At 42.9% G+C, this 19,352-nt stretch overlaps 1 protein-coding gene across 1 annotated transcript; it reads left to right on the top strand.

Annotated features, from left to right (window-relative positions):
- Positions 1-17,762: 17,762 nt before the first annotated feature.
- On the top strand, positions 17,763-18,809 carry neurod6b (neuronal differentiation 6b; the record flags this gene model as incomplete). The annotated part of the gene is made up of 1 exon (XM_080440793.1): positions 17,763-18,809. One exon carries the CDS (start codon positions 17,763-17,765, stop codon positions 18,807-18,809), a length of 1,047 nt encoding a protein of 348 aa, XP_080296919.1.
- Positions 18,810-19,352: the final 543 nt, after the last annotated feature.

Consider the following 19,352-nt stretch of genomic DNA (forward strand, 5'->3'; position numbering starts at 1 on the left):
ATGTATAGATCAATAAACTGTTTTACTTTTCAAATAAGAAAACATATTGTTCAGCAGCTTCTACTTCCTATCATTGACTATTGTGACATCATTTATCAGAACACCTCTGAGACACATCTTCATTCGTTAAATGTAGTTTACAATAATATATGTAGATTTGTACTCCGGTGTCCTTACAGTACACATCACTGTGTTCTGTATGATACGTTAAACTGGTTATCTCCTCATGATAGGAGACATTTTCATTGGTTGCTTTTTGTTTTTAAATGTATTTACTTTAATTATCCTTCTTATTTGAAAGAGCTTTTACGTCCGTTCAGTTCAAGATACCCATTAAGACATACACAACAACCTGTTTTTGAGGTACCTGTCGGTATAAACAAAGAAATTGGGAGACGTTCTTTTAAGTTTAAAGCACCTTCTGATTGGAACAATTTATCCACTTCACTTAGATCAATTATTTCATTTTCTGTTTTCAAAATATCTCTGCTTGATTCCCTAAAATCTAACTGTTCTTGCTTTTAAATTCATAAAGTTGGCTTAACGGAAAGACAATCGGGGTTCGCGGAGTCGGCTTGGGGGGTTATGGGTTTTGACTTCGGACTGGAAATGACATATGTTGCCATGTATTCTTGTTGAATTTGATTTCATAATTGATTGTTTTATTATTATTTTATTTTTTCATTTTTATTATTATTTTTATTATGGCATAACAGATGTAGACTGGTCTGGGATGGTGTGAGAGCCCTTATGTGTATGTTTTGTTGTTGTTGTATGTTATGTGATTGTTTTGTGTCAGTGTTTGTGTGTTGTGCCTGAGGACCCCCTGGAAGACGAGATGCTGCATCTCAAGGGGTTTATCCTCCAATAAAATTTTCAAATCAAAAAATCTATGATGAACAAACTGTGGGTCGACTCGTGACCCAAACTTGGGTCGTGGGATATCCTATTATAAAATAGAGAAAACTGTTTGTCTGTCATTCTGTCCTCGTCCATTTTTCTCCTTAGTGAGTTATCGGCTAACTCACTGAGGAGAAAATGGACAAAGATAGAATGACAGACAAACGGTAACCAATCAATCTGAAGTTGCACATGTGCACTGACCATTGTCATATGCAGGGACTGAGGAAGCTGATTTTTAACTTTTCCCAAATTTAAGCTGTTCATTAACATTTTTGCCACAGGCTATCTGTTGTAACATATGGACTATTATCTATTGCGTTGTGGAATTGTGTACACTGTACAGCAACAACATCAATGGCAATGCAATTACATGAGCCAAGTAATAACCAAGTGATTTTGGTTCAATGCTCATTTAACCACTTCAATAATTACTTCATAGACCGGTGTCCCCCTGGGGTCTATATTTGGACCGCTTCTTTTTTCCCTATACACCAAATCTCTTCACCTCTGCAAAATAGGCAGTATACAAGCTCAAAATGCGTCACAATACAACGACTTGTTGTGATAGGGTTAAATATACTGCATGAGTAATTTCTATGTTTTTAAACTGAATTTGCTGATATTCATCTTGTTTATGTGCTTTTAAGAGCAGGCTTTGGTGTGTCTTGAAAAACATATTACTACTAACTACTAAAGAGCTATTTTTTTTGACCAAAAAAGAAAAATCTTCCATTTTGATTCATCACTCTAATTATTAAAAACATGGTTGTTTTCAGCAATCAAACAATTGATTGTCAGTAAATTAAATACTACATTGGGTGGGGTGGGTTGTGACAAGAATGGATCAATATTTTTGCATGAGTTTCAAAAGTATTTCAATATGATATGTGTCGTGAGCTTCTAAATAGACTTTTTGTCTCCGCCAGGCTGAAGGCATGGCCGAGGGTGTTTTGCACCCTGTCCGTCCGTCCATCCGTGTGTGGGTGTGTGTGTGTGTGTGTGTGTGCCCGTCTGTGAACAGCTAATCTCCGGCACCGTTGGCTTGATCGCAGCGAAACTGTGCACACTCACTCCCTGGATACCAGAGCAGAACCTCTGCCCCACATTTTTCACATGGGCTGTTATAGTGCCACCAGGAGGCCGATTTTTACAAAACAAATGTTTTGACAGTAGCCTACCCCTACAGATTTCGTCCAAGCATCACACAAATTGGTACACAGTATCTCTATAGTCATTTTAGTCATTAAACTAAACAGGTCTTTCAGATTTTTCAGATTCCATCCTGATTGGCTAAGATTGGCTTCCAAAGTTTGCAGTAGTGCTACATTTTGAACAAAATGCCTAAAATCTTGAATACAGTGTGCACTGCGACAGTGTGACATTTTGCATGCACATTCTCACTAGGCAGAGAAAGAAAAGTTAAAATCAGCCTCATGGTGGCGCTATAACAGGCTGATTCGTGTTTTTACCTATAACTGCACCAATCTGAGTAAAACTTTGAATGACACTCCCCAGAGGCCAAGGAAAAATCTTTGTCCTGCATTTTTCACATCTGCCTTTTATAGCGCCACCTTACAGGTCTGTAACTCAGAGAGTGTACAAATGGAACCAAATGGTTCCATTTGTGCACTCTCAGAATTACAGTATGTGGATCCATTTGAGAAAACACTGCTCTAGATCTTTGTGCTGCTGTCAGTAGTTCACACATAAATCCTCCAGGAGGAGCACTACGGGGGTGTTGACACTCCACATGCAGCTAGACTGGAGGCTTCTTGTAAAGACCTCTATTGGTTTCACCAGAATGAAGCAAATGAGCAAACTGGTCACACCTCGGAGTCTGAGTGGCGATGATGGGAGGAGGAGGTGTTGAAGGAGCTGAAACATTCATATTCAAATGAATGCTGTTATGCACAAAAGCAGGCAGAGAGACTCCAGTCTGAGGCAAAATGAAACAGTATAGTCTATTTTTCTTTTATATTCCAGTGTCACTGTATTCTCATTTTGCATTGTGTCTTCTTTTAGTTACTATGATCTCTGATCTGATTCATTCAATATTTTATTATAGAGAATGGAAAATACTTCGACTATTATTATTCCTGCTTTTGCATTTACCTTTTTACACCTACAATAAGTATTTAATTCGTTATGTCTGCCAGGCGGGACGGACCGGAAGTCAGCCAAAATGTTTTCCCACCTGTCCGTGGGTCTGTCAGTGTGTCAAATTAATTAATCAAATTAAATAATTTCAGGTAATAATTTGCCGTGATAGTCTTTAGCTGATAGGGATGATTGATTCACTAGGGAACATGACAGGATAAGTGTGTGTGTGTGTGTGTGTTTAGAAACAATATATAGCGGTATGTTTGATTTCACTAGCATTCATCTTGATACTGTACACTCTCAAGTTCAATGTCGTGCGTGCGTGCGTGCGTGGGTGCGTGCGTGCGTGCGTGCGTGCGTGCGTGCGTGCGTGCGTGTGAGCATCTAATCTCGGGCACCACTGCTTTTCCAACATGTACATTTTGACCAATCTCCTTGAAAAATCCAATCTGCCAGTAGGATGGAGAGGAGAAACTCTTTGTTGTGAAAAACTATGCAAAATAGGGCGGGGGAAATGAAATGGAAGGCCTTTTACACCCCACAGGCATTCATTCATAAATACTCCCTAAGCTTTGCGTGCACTGCAAGTCCCATCAACAAGCAGAAACCTAAATCTGCCAAACCTGTAGTCAGCACTGTTAAAAGGTGGACAAGTGAGGGTTTTCAGAAATGCATCTCTGAGCCTGAATGACTACTACACTACGTTTGGCCATACATTTTTGTTAGCTGCGTTCCACTTCCAAGTAGCCTACTGTATGGAGGATGGCTCTGATGAGAGCACAGGAGGGATCTGTTAGGGCAAGGGTCTTCAACGTTTCTTCAAAAAAAAAAGAAAAAAGGATGAGCCGAGGGTCAAACCGGCAACATTCTGATTCCCATACGCCAGCTCTATCTACTCTATGGCAGAGTTTGATACCAAGCGTTGGCTCACACTCACAGCATACCTCGGACAGCTCCGTCAGTCTAAAAGAGGCCCTTGGGAGTATAGGAACGAATATGTCTACAAACCAAATGCATTAAAGAAAGTAAATTGTTCTCCCAAGAAAAGGTAAGAGAGACTGGGGATGGTTGTAACATGTTTCACATTTCTGTCCATATTGCTATTTTGAGTCAACTTCTCAAATGCTTGTTGTGAAGTTGTCTCAGCACTTCCATGGTACCACATACTGGATTAGTAACAACACTAGGGGTTAAATGTAACACCCCCATACGTAACAGCTAGCAATATAGCAGTAATACATCTACTGTAGGTATGAACAACAGCAACAGTTCAGAAAGACAATGCTGTACTGGGCAGTCTTGCAGTGCAAATTACAAGTGTCACACATAGCAGGAAATGATTGTATTACAGTGTAGGTATGTACTGTACATGACGTGCCGTCGGCTGACAAAATATGTTTATATATGACATGACATGACATCTGGTCTGGTCCCATATGTCACACGAAAGAAAACCATTTGTAAAATAGATGTGTAATATGTCATCCATAACACATTAAGAAGAGTCAGGATGACACCCCACAACACCCCGCTGGATCACAGGAGGGGAGGTTTTCAATTAATTTGTTACTAATTTAGGTCATAAATGTTGGCTTAAGTATTCACCCGGGCACCGGAGCATTTATCACATTGTGAGCCAATGACATCAAACGGCAATCGCATCAGTTTATTACTATTTTATATTCTAATTGTATTTATTTATTTTATTTATGAAATGTTAAACATTTTTATCTTAAAAAGTTAACCTGGTGAGCAGCCTTATGGTGAATATGAATTTACCCTCGTCAGTCAGTGCAAAGTCTCCTAACCTGAATGACTTCAACTCCAGGTCTGAGAGACACGTTCCCTTCACACCACCTTGTCACGTGACACCAGTCCAGGGCAGTCATTTGGGGTCCGAAGGGACGGCAATTGCCACCCCCTAGCGTTCACATGACCTCAAATTCAGACCTCAAGTTATTTTATGCATGTTTTCTCCACACTCCATTTTTTGCAGATTCATCTGATTTTAGATCAGTGCTATAATGGGTTTAAGGAGTGCATCTTAATCCATGCCCATCCATCTATATGTGACGTGACACACATGTTATAGACTTTTCTTGTTTTCTTGTCGCAGCCATGCATTCATTAACCACTTAGTGATGTCTCTATGTGGGCACTTCACTCTAGGTGAAGCATTTCAAAAGTGTTCAGAAAGTCTTTTTTCAAAAATGTTTTTTTATTTTATTTCGACAGATCGAGTAGAAAAAAAGGGTACAATTCCATCATGACCATTAGTGAGGACCAATTAAATGAAGATAGGTTGAAAATGGTCGAAGTCGTCCTTTAAGTGCCTATGTAACTTTCTTTTGCCACCCTGTAGTTTTTCTGAAATGCCTCTGCGCCTTCAGTCTCTCCACTCCTACACCACTAACAATCTGAACTGAGGAGGTTCTGAGGCTGTACCAGCTGTCTCCTCTTCCCCAAGGTGCCCCCAGAGATTTTTGAGCCCCATGAAACAACATCATATTAGGCCCCATGCACCACCCCAGGCGTGGGACAGCTGGACATCTGATAGAACGTTGTGTTGCGACGCAACACCTTGTGAGCTTGTAGATCTGCTATTTTAATCATTCATGAATCGTAATCGAGGCAAAGGTTTTAAGTAATAAAATAATCGTGATAATGATTTGAAGCCATATCACCCCTGGAAAAACACACCCAAAACCCAATCAACCCATTCAAAGCTTGAAATAACTCCAAGCTTGTATCCAATAAAGAAATAATAATAATACTCATAATTCGATATTTACTGATACTGAAAATACGTATAAAACTCTTCTAATATACACAAGACTTGACCCATTCCAGTATCTGTACATAATCTTACAACTATAATCCCTCTTAAGCTGTGTAATCATGTATATAATGTTTGTGTTTGTACGCCCAGCATACAGTCCGTATCGCATCTGTCTGTTCCTGTCCTGCCTTGTTTTGCATGACTCATATCTTCCAGCCATGTGTATGAGACTACTGCAAATGTACCGCATATTCTGTATGTGCTTAATAAACTTAAATCGTGACACTACCTTCCGCTTGCTTAGACGGGTAGCTAATTGAACTGAATGACCACTCACTACCTCATAGAGGATAGTTCTAAAGAGCACAACAGAGGACTACTACATCACAACAAATATTGCATGCAAGCATGCATGCTTAAAAATTGCATAAAATTGAAGCTGACAACCCATCTGAAAATGTAATTTCTGTTTATTAAAGAGCTGGAGACCCCTGTTACTGAAGAAACGCTCTATAGCAATGATTACTATCAGAATATAGTGCTTTAATATTTTAATTAAAAATGTTGAACAAAAACAACAAAATATGACATTTAAGGAGTAAAATGCCAACAAAGCATTTTCCACGCAAAGTAAATAAAAACATCTACTGATGCACAAACTTGGACACATCATCAGTGTTGTTACCTGGAGTCACTGGGTGTTTCGGGTCTCGCAACAGACACCCTCCTCCAGGCGACCCGACCGAGGCTGATCAGACCCGGGCCTGTGTCCAAGTGGCATGCTACTGCCCCCACTGTCTCTTGAGGGGAGTAAGAGACAGTGCTAATTAGGGGGTTAGGGTTTAGGGTGGCAGGTGAGATGTTAACAGCAAGTGTTGGCGACACTGTGGGTTGACTCCGGGCCTGGCACCTCCTTCGTCTGACGGGGGGGCCATTCTTCTGTGCGTTGCGTCGTCATCATTGCTGCTGGGCAAAAACATCTCATTCTGCCTTGATGGATTTTTAAACCCTCCTTGCAGGTTTTACTGCAGTCTGTAGCTTTTGGGTTCTTCCTCTCAGAAGAAGTGGTTTGGGCTGCCAACCCCCTCCACCCCGGGTGAAGATAATGTTATCATTAAACTAGCGTGTGTTAAGCACGCAGAATGCAGCTGGCAGGTCATTGCCAGAGGCACCCAGAGCTCAGGGCCCAGGAAGTTCTCCTGTGGGAGCCAACTCATGGCAGGAAGAAGATCTCTGTCAGGGTATAGAAAAAGGACATTGGAGCGGAGAAGACCAGTGAGCTGGCCAACCTCATGACAGAGCAGAATGTGTGGAGCAGCCTTTTGGTTTTTGGTTTTCATGGTTTCACTATTCACTATGTTCATTAAACAACTCATCAACTAACAAACCCATCTTTCTTTGTGAATAAATAAATACATACATAGAAATTTTGTGTCACACTTCTTTCTCTGTCCTGTCTCTCTTGTTTCTCTCTTCTTCTTTTTGTCATCTTTTTTTTAAACCCTGATTTCTTTTTCTGGTTATGACCTGATATCTCACCGGCGCCGGTACTCAACTCAAATTGACACTTAGCTAGAAAGTATTATTGGGCAGCTTATGATGGGGGAGGGACGGTATCTTAGGTTTTGGAATAGAGCTGTTTTGATGTCAAGGACCCCCAAATTGATAATCTATTTGGCCCCATTTGAAAATACGGTGACTGGCACATTGTAAAATGTTTCTGGGGACCCAATGGAACACCCTCAAGGACCCCTGGACCCCACTTTGAGAACCAGTGGAATAGTGACAGGGTAGCCTACTGTAGCTACTGTATGTAAGCCGGGCCTGCCAGATGTTAGGTTGCTTGTTCACATATTGCCGCTGTCAGGCAGAAACCTTGTATCTCCAAATTTCAACTTTTTATGTTTTTTCGTCATTTAATGCATTACTTCGTCATGCAAGAGTGTCAAGCAAAAGTATTGTGAAAATAGCCGATACAAGCTCATAATGCATCGCATTGCGACGCATTGTGAGCTTGTAGATCTGCTATGTTTACTATTCTTGAACATTTTCGTTCACTTTCCTGAAAAGTAACAGTTTTGGACGTACAAGGTTTCCACCCGACAGCTACGGTATGCTATGTATGTTATTTGGATAGATGTACGCTGTTCGCTTGTCCACAGGTGCGAAGTATGGTGTATTGCAGCGGTTCTCAAACTATGGGTCGTGAGGGGGGGGGGGGGGGGAGTTGCAAAAAAAAATCCCTCCTAAAAGTTTGAGAACCCCTGGTGTACTGTATGCTTTTTAGACTTGCTATATGTTTGATGTTTACCTGCTTTCCTAGTTACTTTGTAGCACTTGATTAGTGGGGTTGCCAAGGCAACCACAGTATAGCATATTTATTGTCTCCGCCAGGCCGGATGGCCGAAGGCTGGAGACTATGTTTTCGCACCTGTCCGTCCATGTGTGTCTGTATGTCTGTGCGTGTGCATGTCTATCTGTGAACAGCGAATCTCTGCCGCCGTTGGACCAATCGGCGCGAGAATTTACACGCACACTCCCTGGAGGGCAAGGAAGAACATCTGCCTGCAAATTATTCACATTGGCTTGTGATAGCACCACCAGGAGACCGATTTTTTTTTGGTATTACCTCCAACTGATTTTGTCCAGACCTCAAGCAAATCTGTTTGCACGTACATTATCTCTGTTGTCATGTGATCAAGACATATCTGTCAAATTTCTCATATTCCATTCCGATTGGCCCACAATTGGCTTCCAAAGTTTGCGGGGGTGGCCTTTGCACAAGATGCCACAAATCATTAACGCTGTGCCCGGTTGCTGTACAACTTTGCACGCACTCTCACAGTAGGCTCACAGTAGGCCAAGGAATCATTTCTCCAATTCCACCAACTAAAAGCCAATAGGCCTATTACTTCCAAATAATCTGCAGGGTACACCTCACAAAAGGTAGATACTTGCGTACAATGCACACAAAACAGAAAACACACAAGACGACTACAGTACCTTCACACCATCTGGTCCACCTGTCCAACACCTTTGACGTGAAATAACCAAAAGAATATTCCTCTATTTGGGTTGTTCCAACAACCCCGTCTCTGTGTCTACTAGGTTAAATAGTATCCCATCCCAAACATTTCAACAGAATCACACTCATTGGCATTATTATCACCAAGAATATCAGCAACTTGCCTTGGAAAAAACTAAACACCACACAATGGTCTTATCTGTTAAGAATCCTTATTGAATACATTATAAATTGTCTTTGCCAATAATTTATGAAATAGTCAACTTTAAGCAAACATGGACCATCAATTGATCATCAATTCCTTAATGTAATAAATCAACATACCCACCTATTAAACTACACACGCACGCACACACGCACGCACGCATGCACGCACACACGCACGCACGCATGCACGCACACACGCACGCACGCACGCACGCGCACACACGCACACACACACACACACACACACACACACACACACACACACACACACACACACACACACACACACACACACACACACACACACACACACACACACACACACACACACACACACACACACACACACACATGCATGCTCACACAGACACAGACACACACGCGCGCACACACCCCCACACAGTACACACACTAAACAGAATACTTTTTGTTTGAGTATTTGATAATTTATTTGTTCTAGTTTCCGTTTTGGTATTATCATTGTTGCTTAATTTGTCTTCTCTTTTTTCTTTTCTTTTTGGATTTGTGCTGTGATTTACATTTCCATCAGTTTGAATTCCTCCTCTCATCGTCTAACACCCAGATTGTATACCCCACATACACCAACCCAGGGAAATCGCCAATTACTATCACCAAAGATTATGTTTAATCCAGGGCCTTGTTTGTTTGTTTCTCCTTTGTTTTCCTTCCTTTTGTCCTTTTATGTTTGTTTGTTTTGTTCTTACTGTGTACCCATGTTTTGTCTTGTTAGTTCCTATTTGGTCTGAATTTACTCACTGTTTTGACTCTTTGTTATTTTCTCACATTATTTTGTTGCTTTTATGTTATCACAATTATAATTACAAAGAATGTTGTCCTCCGAAAAGGGGTGCATGGGGGCAATATGAAAAAAATATGTAGCACAGGGGAGAAGAAGCTACTGCCGCTACCTTCTCCTGAGTCTGTGAAGCAATCAGAACTATGATGTCCTCAACACTTGCCAACATTTTACAGTATAGGAGAGATCTTTGCTGCCACCCATTAAGCCGCTTTCCACCTCCACTCCCAAGAAATGCCCACTCTACTGCCTGACAAAGAAGGGGGCGGACGTTTGATTGGAACAATGCCAGTGTCACTGGTCTTCCACCAACTTTGCGCTGCACTTACTGAAGCCCCAGCGCTGGCCTACCCCCAAAAGCAACACAGGTGCCGCCCTGTCCCAGGGAGGACAGATGGGGGAGCGTGTGGTGGCACCCTGAAACATGCCGAGTTCAACTGCTTTGTCACCTGCTGGATCTCCACCATTTCTGTCCCTATATCTCTACAACAGAAGCTTCATACACACCAACAATGCTTTCCTCACTCATTTCAAGTGAAGGACAGGGAAGGCAGATTCCACTAGCCTGGGACCAGACGAATCTGCCAGTGCAAAAAAAAAAAGCCCTCTGCGATTTGGGTCTGGCACCGCTCCGCTGTGAATGCATTTCCTGCTCCCGAAGTCTGGGGTGACCAATCAGGGTCCAGTATTCAAATATGGGAGACTGTAATTGGTAGTTGGTTGTAGGTCTAACCAATTGCGTCCAGAGCCATTGTTTTTGATCCCGCCCCCTTGGAAAAAGAACTTACTCATGGAAGCACCAGACTCATATCCACGCAGTGATATAGTCTGGCTACGCGAGGCTAAGACTCCACGGCAACGCAGATGCCCTCTCCCGATGCCCTTGTGAAAAGGTGGTCCTACTGCAGACATCAGCACGACCAGGAACTTCCAACAGTTGCAATGAGAGCAAGACCTGGTGCGATGGGTGTAGCAGTGGGCAAGCAAATGCTGCTGTGTAGCTTGTAGATTGGCTATTTTCACTATATTTGAAATACGGCTTACGTGGTTAATTCATAATGTACCTTAAAGATTTTCCCTTCCTAGAAATGTAGTGGAGTCAAAAGTACAATATTTATCTTTGAACTGTAGTGGAGTGAAAGTCCTAAGTATCCAAAAATACAAGTAAAGTAGATCAAAAAAGTTACTTAAGTACAGTACTCAAGTAAATGTACACCACTACCCAGTACTGATGTCATAGTAGCCTACTGTTTTCAAACATGACTGACATCATAGATTGGCCTCTGAGTACTCTGACAATGTGTACTGCGTCAGTTAATAATTTTACCTTCAGCTGAGTAGGCTAGTTGTTATCAAGATAGCATTTAGCATTATGCAACCTCTATACAAACAACTATTTAAGAGCAAGTGTTCCATTATAGTTTCAAAGCTCCAAAGAAAATACAGCTCTTAAGATATTTAGGAAATGTGTATGTTTGAGGTGTCTAGATATACAATTTCAGTGGACATCTGCCAGCCAATCAGACACGTGTATTTTCCCTGACCATGGTATGATTCATTCTACTAATTCATGTGATCTTATTGTAGTGTTACACCACATAGCCTATATAATGTGATAAAGCATGCATCCCTTCCATTTCACACAATGATCCATAGTTTATCATATATTATATGTGGTAATCATACAAAACAAAAGCTGTGATTTCCCCATACATAAATATGATATCTGACACCTTTTTTCTTCTATTTATTCCACCACTATTTAAACGTGGAAGTGTTGTCTTTTACCACAACAGATTGTCACAGCCGTTTTAAATGTGCGCGAACAGACCGTCTTTTGAAAAGGAGAGGGCGCCTCCAGCAATGTGCCGCTTCTCCCTCCTGTCTTTCTCACTGGAAACAGGACTAACATATTTACATTATACATTTTCAAAAACATATCCATTATTCATATCCCCATATTTTAATACTATTAGCACATCACTGCCGCCCACCTGAATTACCTGCTTGTTTCCTGTATTCAAAGGAGCAGCAGTTGGTTCTGAGCTGATGTCAGAAAAAGAGAGGGGGGAAAAAAGAGTTAGGATTAAGATTTTGCCTTAATGGTGGACCATCACAGATTTAATTAAGCCTTAGGTGATTATATTAACTGAGAGGACCTGTGGTGAGCTGCATTATAGAATTGCACCTCTCAAGTACTAAGACGCTTGTCATCTCTGTAAGACAGCTAATTATTACTTCTCATTGGAGTGTTTGTGCAAAAATTTGATTGACAACAACTATAACAACAACAAACCACACACATACATAGTGCCCACCTGTGCGGGTAGGAGGTGGTGCCATTCAGTGTTGGAGTGGGGTAGCATATGGAGTTTCTAATTGGGTAGAACAGCACAGCTGGAGGACACCAGTCCAAGACCTGGCCTCTGGTAATCAGCTCTACAATCCCCTGCCCTCCACCGCACATCTTCTGTGCAGTGGGAGGGGCCTTCCCACTACTGAGGCCCATCTAAACTGAAAATGGTCTGCTAAGCTTCTGAGCTTCCTCCTGGGTTACATATTCACACAACACACACAGGAGTGGCAGAGTCCATGTGACCACCGTAAAAGCCTCCAATGCAGCATTTGGGGACTCGTGCCTTGCTCTGGGGGCACTTGGGATCACAGTTGTTGAGGCAGGAGAGAATGTCATTCATTTACTTACCCCTCCATAGATGTTCCCAGGTATTGTGGCATTTCAGTCCAGATGATATTTTAGTCACACACCTGCCTTCCCTTCACTCACATGCTTTGACTTGCAACAGAAAAAATACGAAACATTCTATACCAACAGAAATATTGGGGATATACAGTTAGATTTTATATGATCATATATGGAAATGTGAAGTAGCCTATGGGGATAAAAAGGCCCCATACTGAGTTGGTGTGTCAATCGTTTCTTAATCTTCTACAGAACGTTTCTCCAAGAACTATCTATTAATTCACAAAACCTGTGTGTGTGTGTGTGTGTGTGTGTGTGTGTGTGTGTGTGTGTGTGTGTGTGTGTGTGTGTGTGTGTGCGTGTGCGTGTGTGTGTCCTGCGCATAACTTGGGCGCCGTCCGACCAAACGGCCTCAATTCATTCGAGCACGAGCAGACTGATGGTTTCCGAGAACCTAAAAAACTTGAATGTCTGTATCTGTCTGTCTGCGGGTCTGCGGAGGACGCACTGTATCGTTTTGTGTGTTCAGTTTGTGTGGACACCGGCTTCCCTGATTGACCATAAACTGACCTGTCGGCTTCACTGATTGCCTAAGCTTTGAGTCACGTTTGTGCCGCTCAGCCAATATACGTAAATGGCAGCGTGTACAACGGAGCAAATAGTACGAGCTCTGTTCTCATGGATGAAGGAAGCTGCAGCCAACACAAGCGGTGGAGTGTGGAGCTGGAAACGGGTGCGAGTACATCAGATAACAGGAATATTATATTGCACAACGAGTTTGCCGTGTATTCCCAACTTGCATCATTCCCAACTTGCATGCCCCCCGAATAGATGGGACTCTAGTAGTATATCATTTATAGTCACGATCACACCCACACCCTCATTCCAGATATCCTCATCCAGTGTATTAACTACTCACAGTTGTTAATCTGTCCTACTTTGCTTCTCACCAAAGCCTCACATCTTTAACCTGGGACCTGGCCACTCTACATTCATCTCACCTGTCCCTCATTAGCTCACCTTGTTATCATCATATCACATTGTCTTCCCTGCCTTTATGTATCCCTCTGTTTCAGTTCACTTCAGGTAGTATCGATTTATTTCTTCATCTGAGTTCCCGTCACAGTTCTGTCGGTATAGCTTTCTCTAGTCTCAACTCTCTATTTATTTGTCCCTTTGACTATTGTTTTCTTGAAAATGTTGTACCTCAGCACACACACTTTACAATTATCAACATTTTGTTGGCTCCAACTCAGTCTGTGATTGAATTACCAACCCCAGGTCCTTACTTACTGCTCGCCTCACCTCGCACTTAGCATTGAGAGACAGCCTCTCTCCTTAACTGCTGACATCAATTGAGAAACACTTGCAAGAACTCAGCGTGAGAACAGTGGCACTTTCATTTGCACTTCTACACCTCGCACCGTGCCTATAAAAGCTGATAATGTGATAATTAAAAGAGCCGACAGGCAAGAGCTGTCAAAGAGAGAGTCAAATAAATTTGAGACGTCCTGATTTAGCAACCTGTACTATTTGGTATAGTATCTCCAAAATTAGAAGGCTTCTATGTGGGTCCTTGATGCTCAACCCATAAAGGATCTTAATTGGGATTGTACGGGTTCTGATGGAAAAAACTTAAGAGTTTAAGTGGAGGTTCGTGTAAAACACCATCTTACGATTACAAGGTGTCGCGCAAAGTCAGATATATTGGTGCTTAGTTTCAAACCTATAACAAGAAAATGTAGCAGACAAAAGATCACCATCTCCCTCTCTCTCTCTCTCTCTCTCTCTCTTTCTCTCTCTCTCTCAACCACACCATGATTTATTACCTGAAAAGACAAGAGAACTAATTAGTGGAGTAATTAATTAATATAAATTTGCATATTTGCATTTGCAATTAGTGCAGTCAACTGATTAGTCTGAGATGGGGAGTTTGACTCATCTGATGTGTGTGTGTGTGTGTGTGTGTGTGTGTGTGTGTGTGTGTGTGTGTGTGTGTGTGTGTGTGTGTGTGTGTGTGTGTGTGTGTGTGTGTGTGTGTGTGTGTGTGTGTGTGTGTGTGTGTGTGTGTGTGTGTGTGTGTGTGTGTGTGTGTGTGTGTGTGTGTGTGTGTGTGTGTGTGTGTGTGTGTGTGTGCCCGTGCCCGTGCGGCATGTGCTGGACCAGAACGTTCAACACACCAGCTGAGGCATTTTGGGGGGAAGGCAGCAATGAATGGATAGTCCTTTGTATGCATTGGTGTGTATGTGTGTGTGTGTGTGTGTGTGTGTGCAATCATTCATCAATATGTGCATGTGTATGTGTTTGCATGTGGGGGCATGTGGATTTGTGAATGTGTGCGTTTGACTTGTTTGTGTTTGCATTTGCATGTGTAAGTGTGTAGTGACTTATTCGGTGCTCACCCTAACTTGTGCTGTCAAACAGGCCTACAGTGTAGTACACGTTAGGTTAAATGCATGCATGTCATTCTTTGTCATTGTAGAGCTCGTATAACATTACCTTTTTGTATAGCCTTTCAAACTCTGAACTTATTTCAAGGTGCATTCCAATGCTATACGCAATCAAATCAGTGAAGCAGGAGCTGCCAGGCTCATATCACAGATCGATGTCTTGTAATGTCCAATAGAGAGAGATTGATAAGGCACTTTAATTGATTCTCCTTGCAACAAGGTCATTCATACCTCTATGGTTGAGTGTGACTGCGTGTGTCTGTGTTGTGTTGAGAGTGTGAGTGTGTGTGTGTGTGTGTGTGTGTGTGTGTGTGTGTGTGTGTGTGTGTGTGTGTGTGTGTGTGTGTGTGTGTGCGTGTGCGTGTGCGTGTGTGCGTGTGTGTGCATGTTCACAACACTAACTGAGCGGAGTGCATATACCCATATCCAATGCCAGCTGTGCCCCAGTGTGGAATTGGCAGCGTGCCATTGGGCCATTTCCATGGGGTGTGCTTAATGTCTGTGGTGCAGAGGTGCCTGAGGTACCATAGTGTAAAGCCCCTCTGGTATTCTGAAAACATCCTACTAGATATGTATCTGCACTAAGGGATTTCTCACACATGCAGTCTTATCTCAAACTGAAAAACTGATCAACTTAATGTAATTTGAAATGTATGTCTTATTTATTATCACGTGACACTATTTTCATAGCTTGTTAATTAATCAATGTATAACAAAATCCTGAGTTATAGAATAAAAACATAACGGTCTATAACGGAATATACTTAACATGCCAGGAACCATAAATGAATATTTATCCTAAACTATGGAGGAACAAAAATTATAACCTGTATGGTAGCCTCTATAGCCCAGTGTCTCAAACTTTTTTATGTCAAGGACCCCCAAAATGATATATATATTTTTGCCCACTGTCCCCCATCTGAAAATATGTTGTGCCAGCGATCCCCAGAAGAGAAGATTTATGTCAAAACAAAATTCAATATTATAAAACATTTCCCAAGCATTTTTGATATTTTTCAAACATTAAAAAAAAATCACACCCAGTGTGAAGTGGGCGGTGTGGTCATCACAGTGGTCATCATAGTGATGGAAGCTCACTTCCCAAAAAAATAGATTTTTGGAAGTGCATAATCCTATTTATAGGTTATTAATGTCATCATGTGTCTCGCTAGCCAATCACAGTGCTGAATAGAGTCAGCCAATCACAGTACAGCTAGGGGTCTACTAATGGGCCAATCACAGTGCAGGAAACTAATACTAATGAGGTGTCCCAACCCCACTTATAGGGGCGGCTACACCGCCCAAAAATAGCAGATATACAAGCTTGCAGCATGCACTGTGAGCTTGTAGATCTGCTGTTTTTGAATAGCCAACATAAAAATGGATAAAGTGGTTAAAATGATTGTGCTGCTGTGTTAACTACTTTTGCTGGGGCCCCCCTGGAACCCCCCCCCCCCCCTTCCCTCCCCCCAAGGACCCCTGGGGGTCCCCGTACCCCACTTTGAGAACCAATGCTATAGCCTATACCAGCCTATTACACCTCATCCCCTGCTCACCTGTTGAGAACTCCTATACCACACGACACGGCACACCACAAAGTCTGTATTATTCGACTATAATGTATCCATTAATTCATCCCTCTTAACGGACAGATATTAGTTGTTATCCTTCTCCGGTCTGTGTTTTTGACGGTAAACGCGGGCCTCACGGTGCCCATTACCGGAGATGCCAGATGATCGGTGCGGGATGGAGGTCCCTTGGGACCGGGCGAGCACGTGATCAACGCTGCCACAAGACGTCAGACAGCGGCAGATGGCATGGGTACCCGCTCCTCTGGCAGTTGGCATGAGTGTCATTTCTCAAAGACAGAGGAAAGGGAAAGAGAGGGAGAGAGAGAGAGAGAGAGAGATAGAGGGAGAAAGGGAGGGGTAGGTGTATACAGACAGAAATAGAGGAGAAATAGACTTCTGCAGACATAGTCGCGTTGGGTTGGCTGGCTCTTATTTTTGTTTGCAAGAGAAACAAGTGTGCTGCTGATTTTCCAAGGAGATAATCTGGGAACATGCACGCTGCACGCTGATGTGTTCAGAGGTATGTGTGTAGTCTGATTATTAATTGATTCCTTAGCCCATGTGGTTTTCAACCTTTTTCATATCAAGGTCCATTATTAATTCGGCATTTGAGCCACGGACCACCGTTTGATGAGATTTAGCCTCTCAGACCCAAAACTTTGAATATTTTGTTATCGTTGTTGTTGGATACGATTTTGTCCACAATTCCATGCTGTATCGATGCTGGTACCATAGGAGAGATGATAACAAATGATCAAAATAACAATTATTTAATTAAGTAATGCAGATGTTTAACAATAATGTAAAGATTATATAAGATCTAAAGATATATAAGGGTTCATTTGGTTACCAAACTCTCCATCATTTGGCTGGGGACCACCTGGAACCCCCCTCAATGACCACTGGTGGTCCCCGGACCACTGGTTGAGAACCACTGCTATAGGCAATTCGTTTCCATATAGCCTATACTTTTTAATATTCGTTACTGTTCTTTCGCCACCTAAATAGAGACGATGAAGACAAATGTCTTTGAGAAGGTATCAGTGTGTGACACTGGCCTTGCTTGCCAATTAGTGCATCTCAATGTTTCCTTTCCTCTTGGGAGGACCCATTCGAGAGGTAATTAAGTGACAACCTTAAAAAAAACCGTCCCCAGTATATACGTGCCCTCATTGTTGTTTATGTCTTTGTTTTGGCTGTTGAAGGAAAATGTTGACTTTGCCATTTGAAGAGCCAGACATGATGTGCGAGCCCCGGTTTGGTGCCAACTATCCCCGCGACAGCATACCTGAGAGCCTGGACCACCAGGACCACCACCACCACGACCTGGACGACATGTCCAACCCGGACCTGATGAGGGGCGAGGCGGATGACGACATCCTCTCCGACCGGGACGAGGACGAGAGGGACCAGGACGACCGGGACGAGAACGGCCACCCCAAAAGGCGAGGGCCCCGCAAAAAGAAGCCCGGCAAGAGGGGCAACGAGCGGGTCAAGGTGCGGAGGCAGGAGGCCAACGCGCGGGAGCGCAGCCGCATGCACGGCCTGAACGACGCGCTGGAGAGTCTGCGCAAAGTGGTGCCGTGCTACTCCAAGACCCAGAAACTGTCCAAGATCGAGACCCTGAGACTGGCCAAGAACTACATCTGGGCCCTGTCAGAGACGCTGAGCGCCGGGAAGAGACCCGACCTGCTCGCCTTCGTGCAGACTCTATGCAAGGGATTATCTCAGCCCACCACCAACCTGGTGGCCGGCTGTTTGCAGCTGAACGCCAGGAACTTCCTCACGGACCACAACGGGGAGGTCATGTTCTCCGGCAGGTCCCCCTACGACGCCATGTACCCCTACCCTCCCGGGTCCGACGTGCACAACACGCCGCCCGGCCACAGCGGCAGCACCCTGGACAGCGCCAAGCCCTTCCGACACTACAGCAGCTACGGAGGCGCCTATTCTGAGCCCTACTATGACAACGCGTCCCCTGACAACGGGAGTCCACATCACTTGGAGGGCCAACTCAGTCCCCCGATGAACTTTAATGGCATCTTCTCCCTCAAGCACGGCGACGAGCCGTCCGACTACAACAAGCCCGGTCACTATGGGATGCGCTACTGCGGCATGCCGGGTCGAGCCACTCTTGGGCAGAATTCCATGTATCGAGTGTCCCCGGAGGGTCGCTTTCCCTACGACCTGCACCATCTCCGCACAGCACAGTCCTACCAAGCACAGGGAGAAATGAATGGCTCTTTCCACAATTAATTGGACCAAGTTCAAAAGAAGGATCCAATTCCCACGCAGATGTCAGGAAGGGAATAAACGAATTGGACATGATCCTGCAAAAAAAAAAAAAAACACTTATTACAGAATGTATTTCGTTTGTGATGCAAGTTTTGAGCAATTAATTTATGAATTATTATGTTTTTCATCCATTGTTTTTTTTTGTATTTCATTTTAGCCTCAGCAGTTGTGAGATGAGTTGGCAATTTGTTTGTTTATAGGCCCTAATCATTTTAATTTGGCCTGTAGAATTTAGGGATTCACATTTTCAATTCAAGTAAAATTAATTGATCAATTAATAGGGAAGAATAAAGCAAAGGATAATTCTATACGAAACGTCACTTCATCAGGGAATTTCATTGATTTGCATTTGTTCGGACATGATTGGAGCTAAGACATTCAATCTGTTAGCAATAAAGGTAAATTTGAGCTATGCAAAGCAGCCCAATGCAATCTCTGGTTAAAAATATTATATTTACATTCCCTTATAGGGCGTTTATCAGCCTGTCCCATATACATCCAATT

The sequence above is a fragment of the Gymnoscopelus braueri genome, assembly GCF_963280865.1.
Source record: "Gymnoscopelus braueri genome assembly, chromosome: 10".
Taxonomy (NCBI): domain Eukaryota; kingdom Metazoa; phylum Chordata; class Actinopteri; order Myctophiformes; family Myctophidae; genus Gymnoscopelus; species Gymnoscopelus braueri.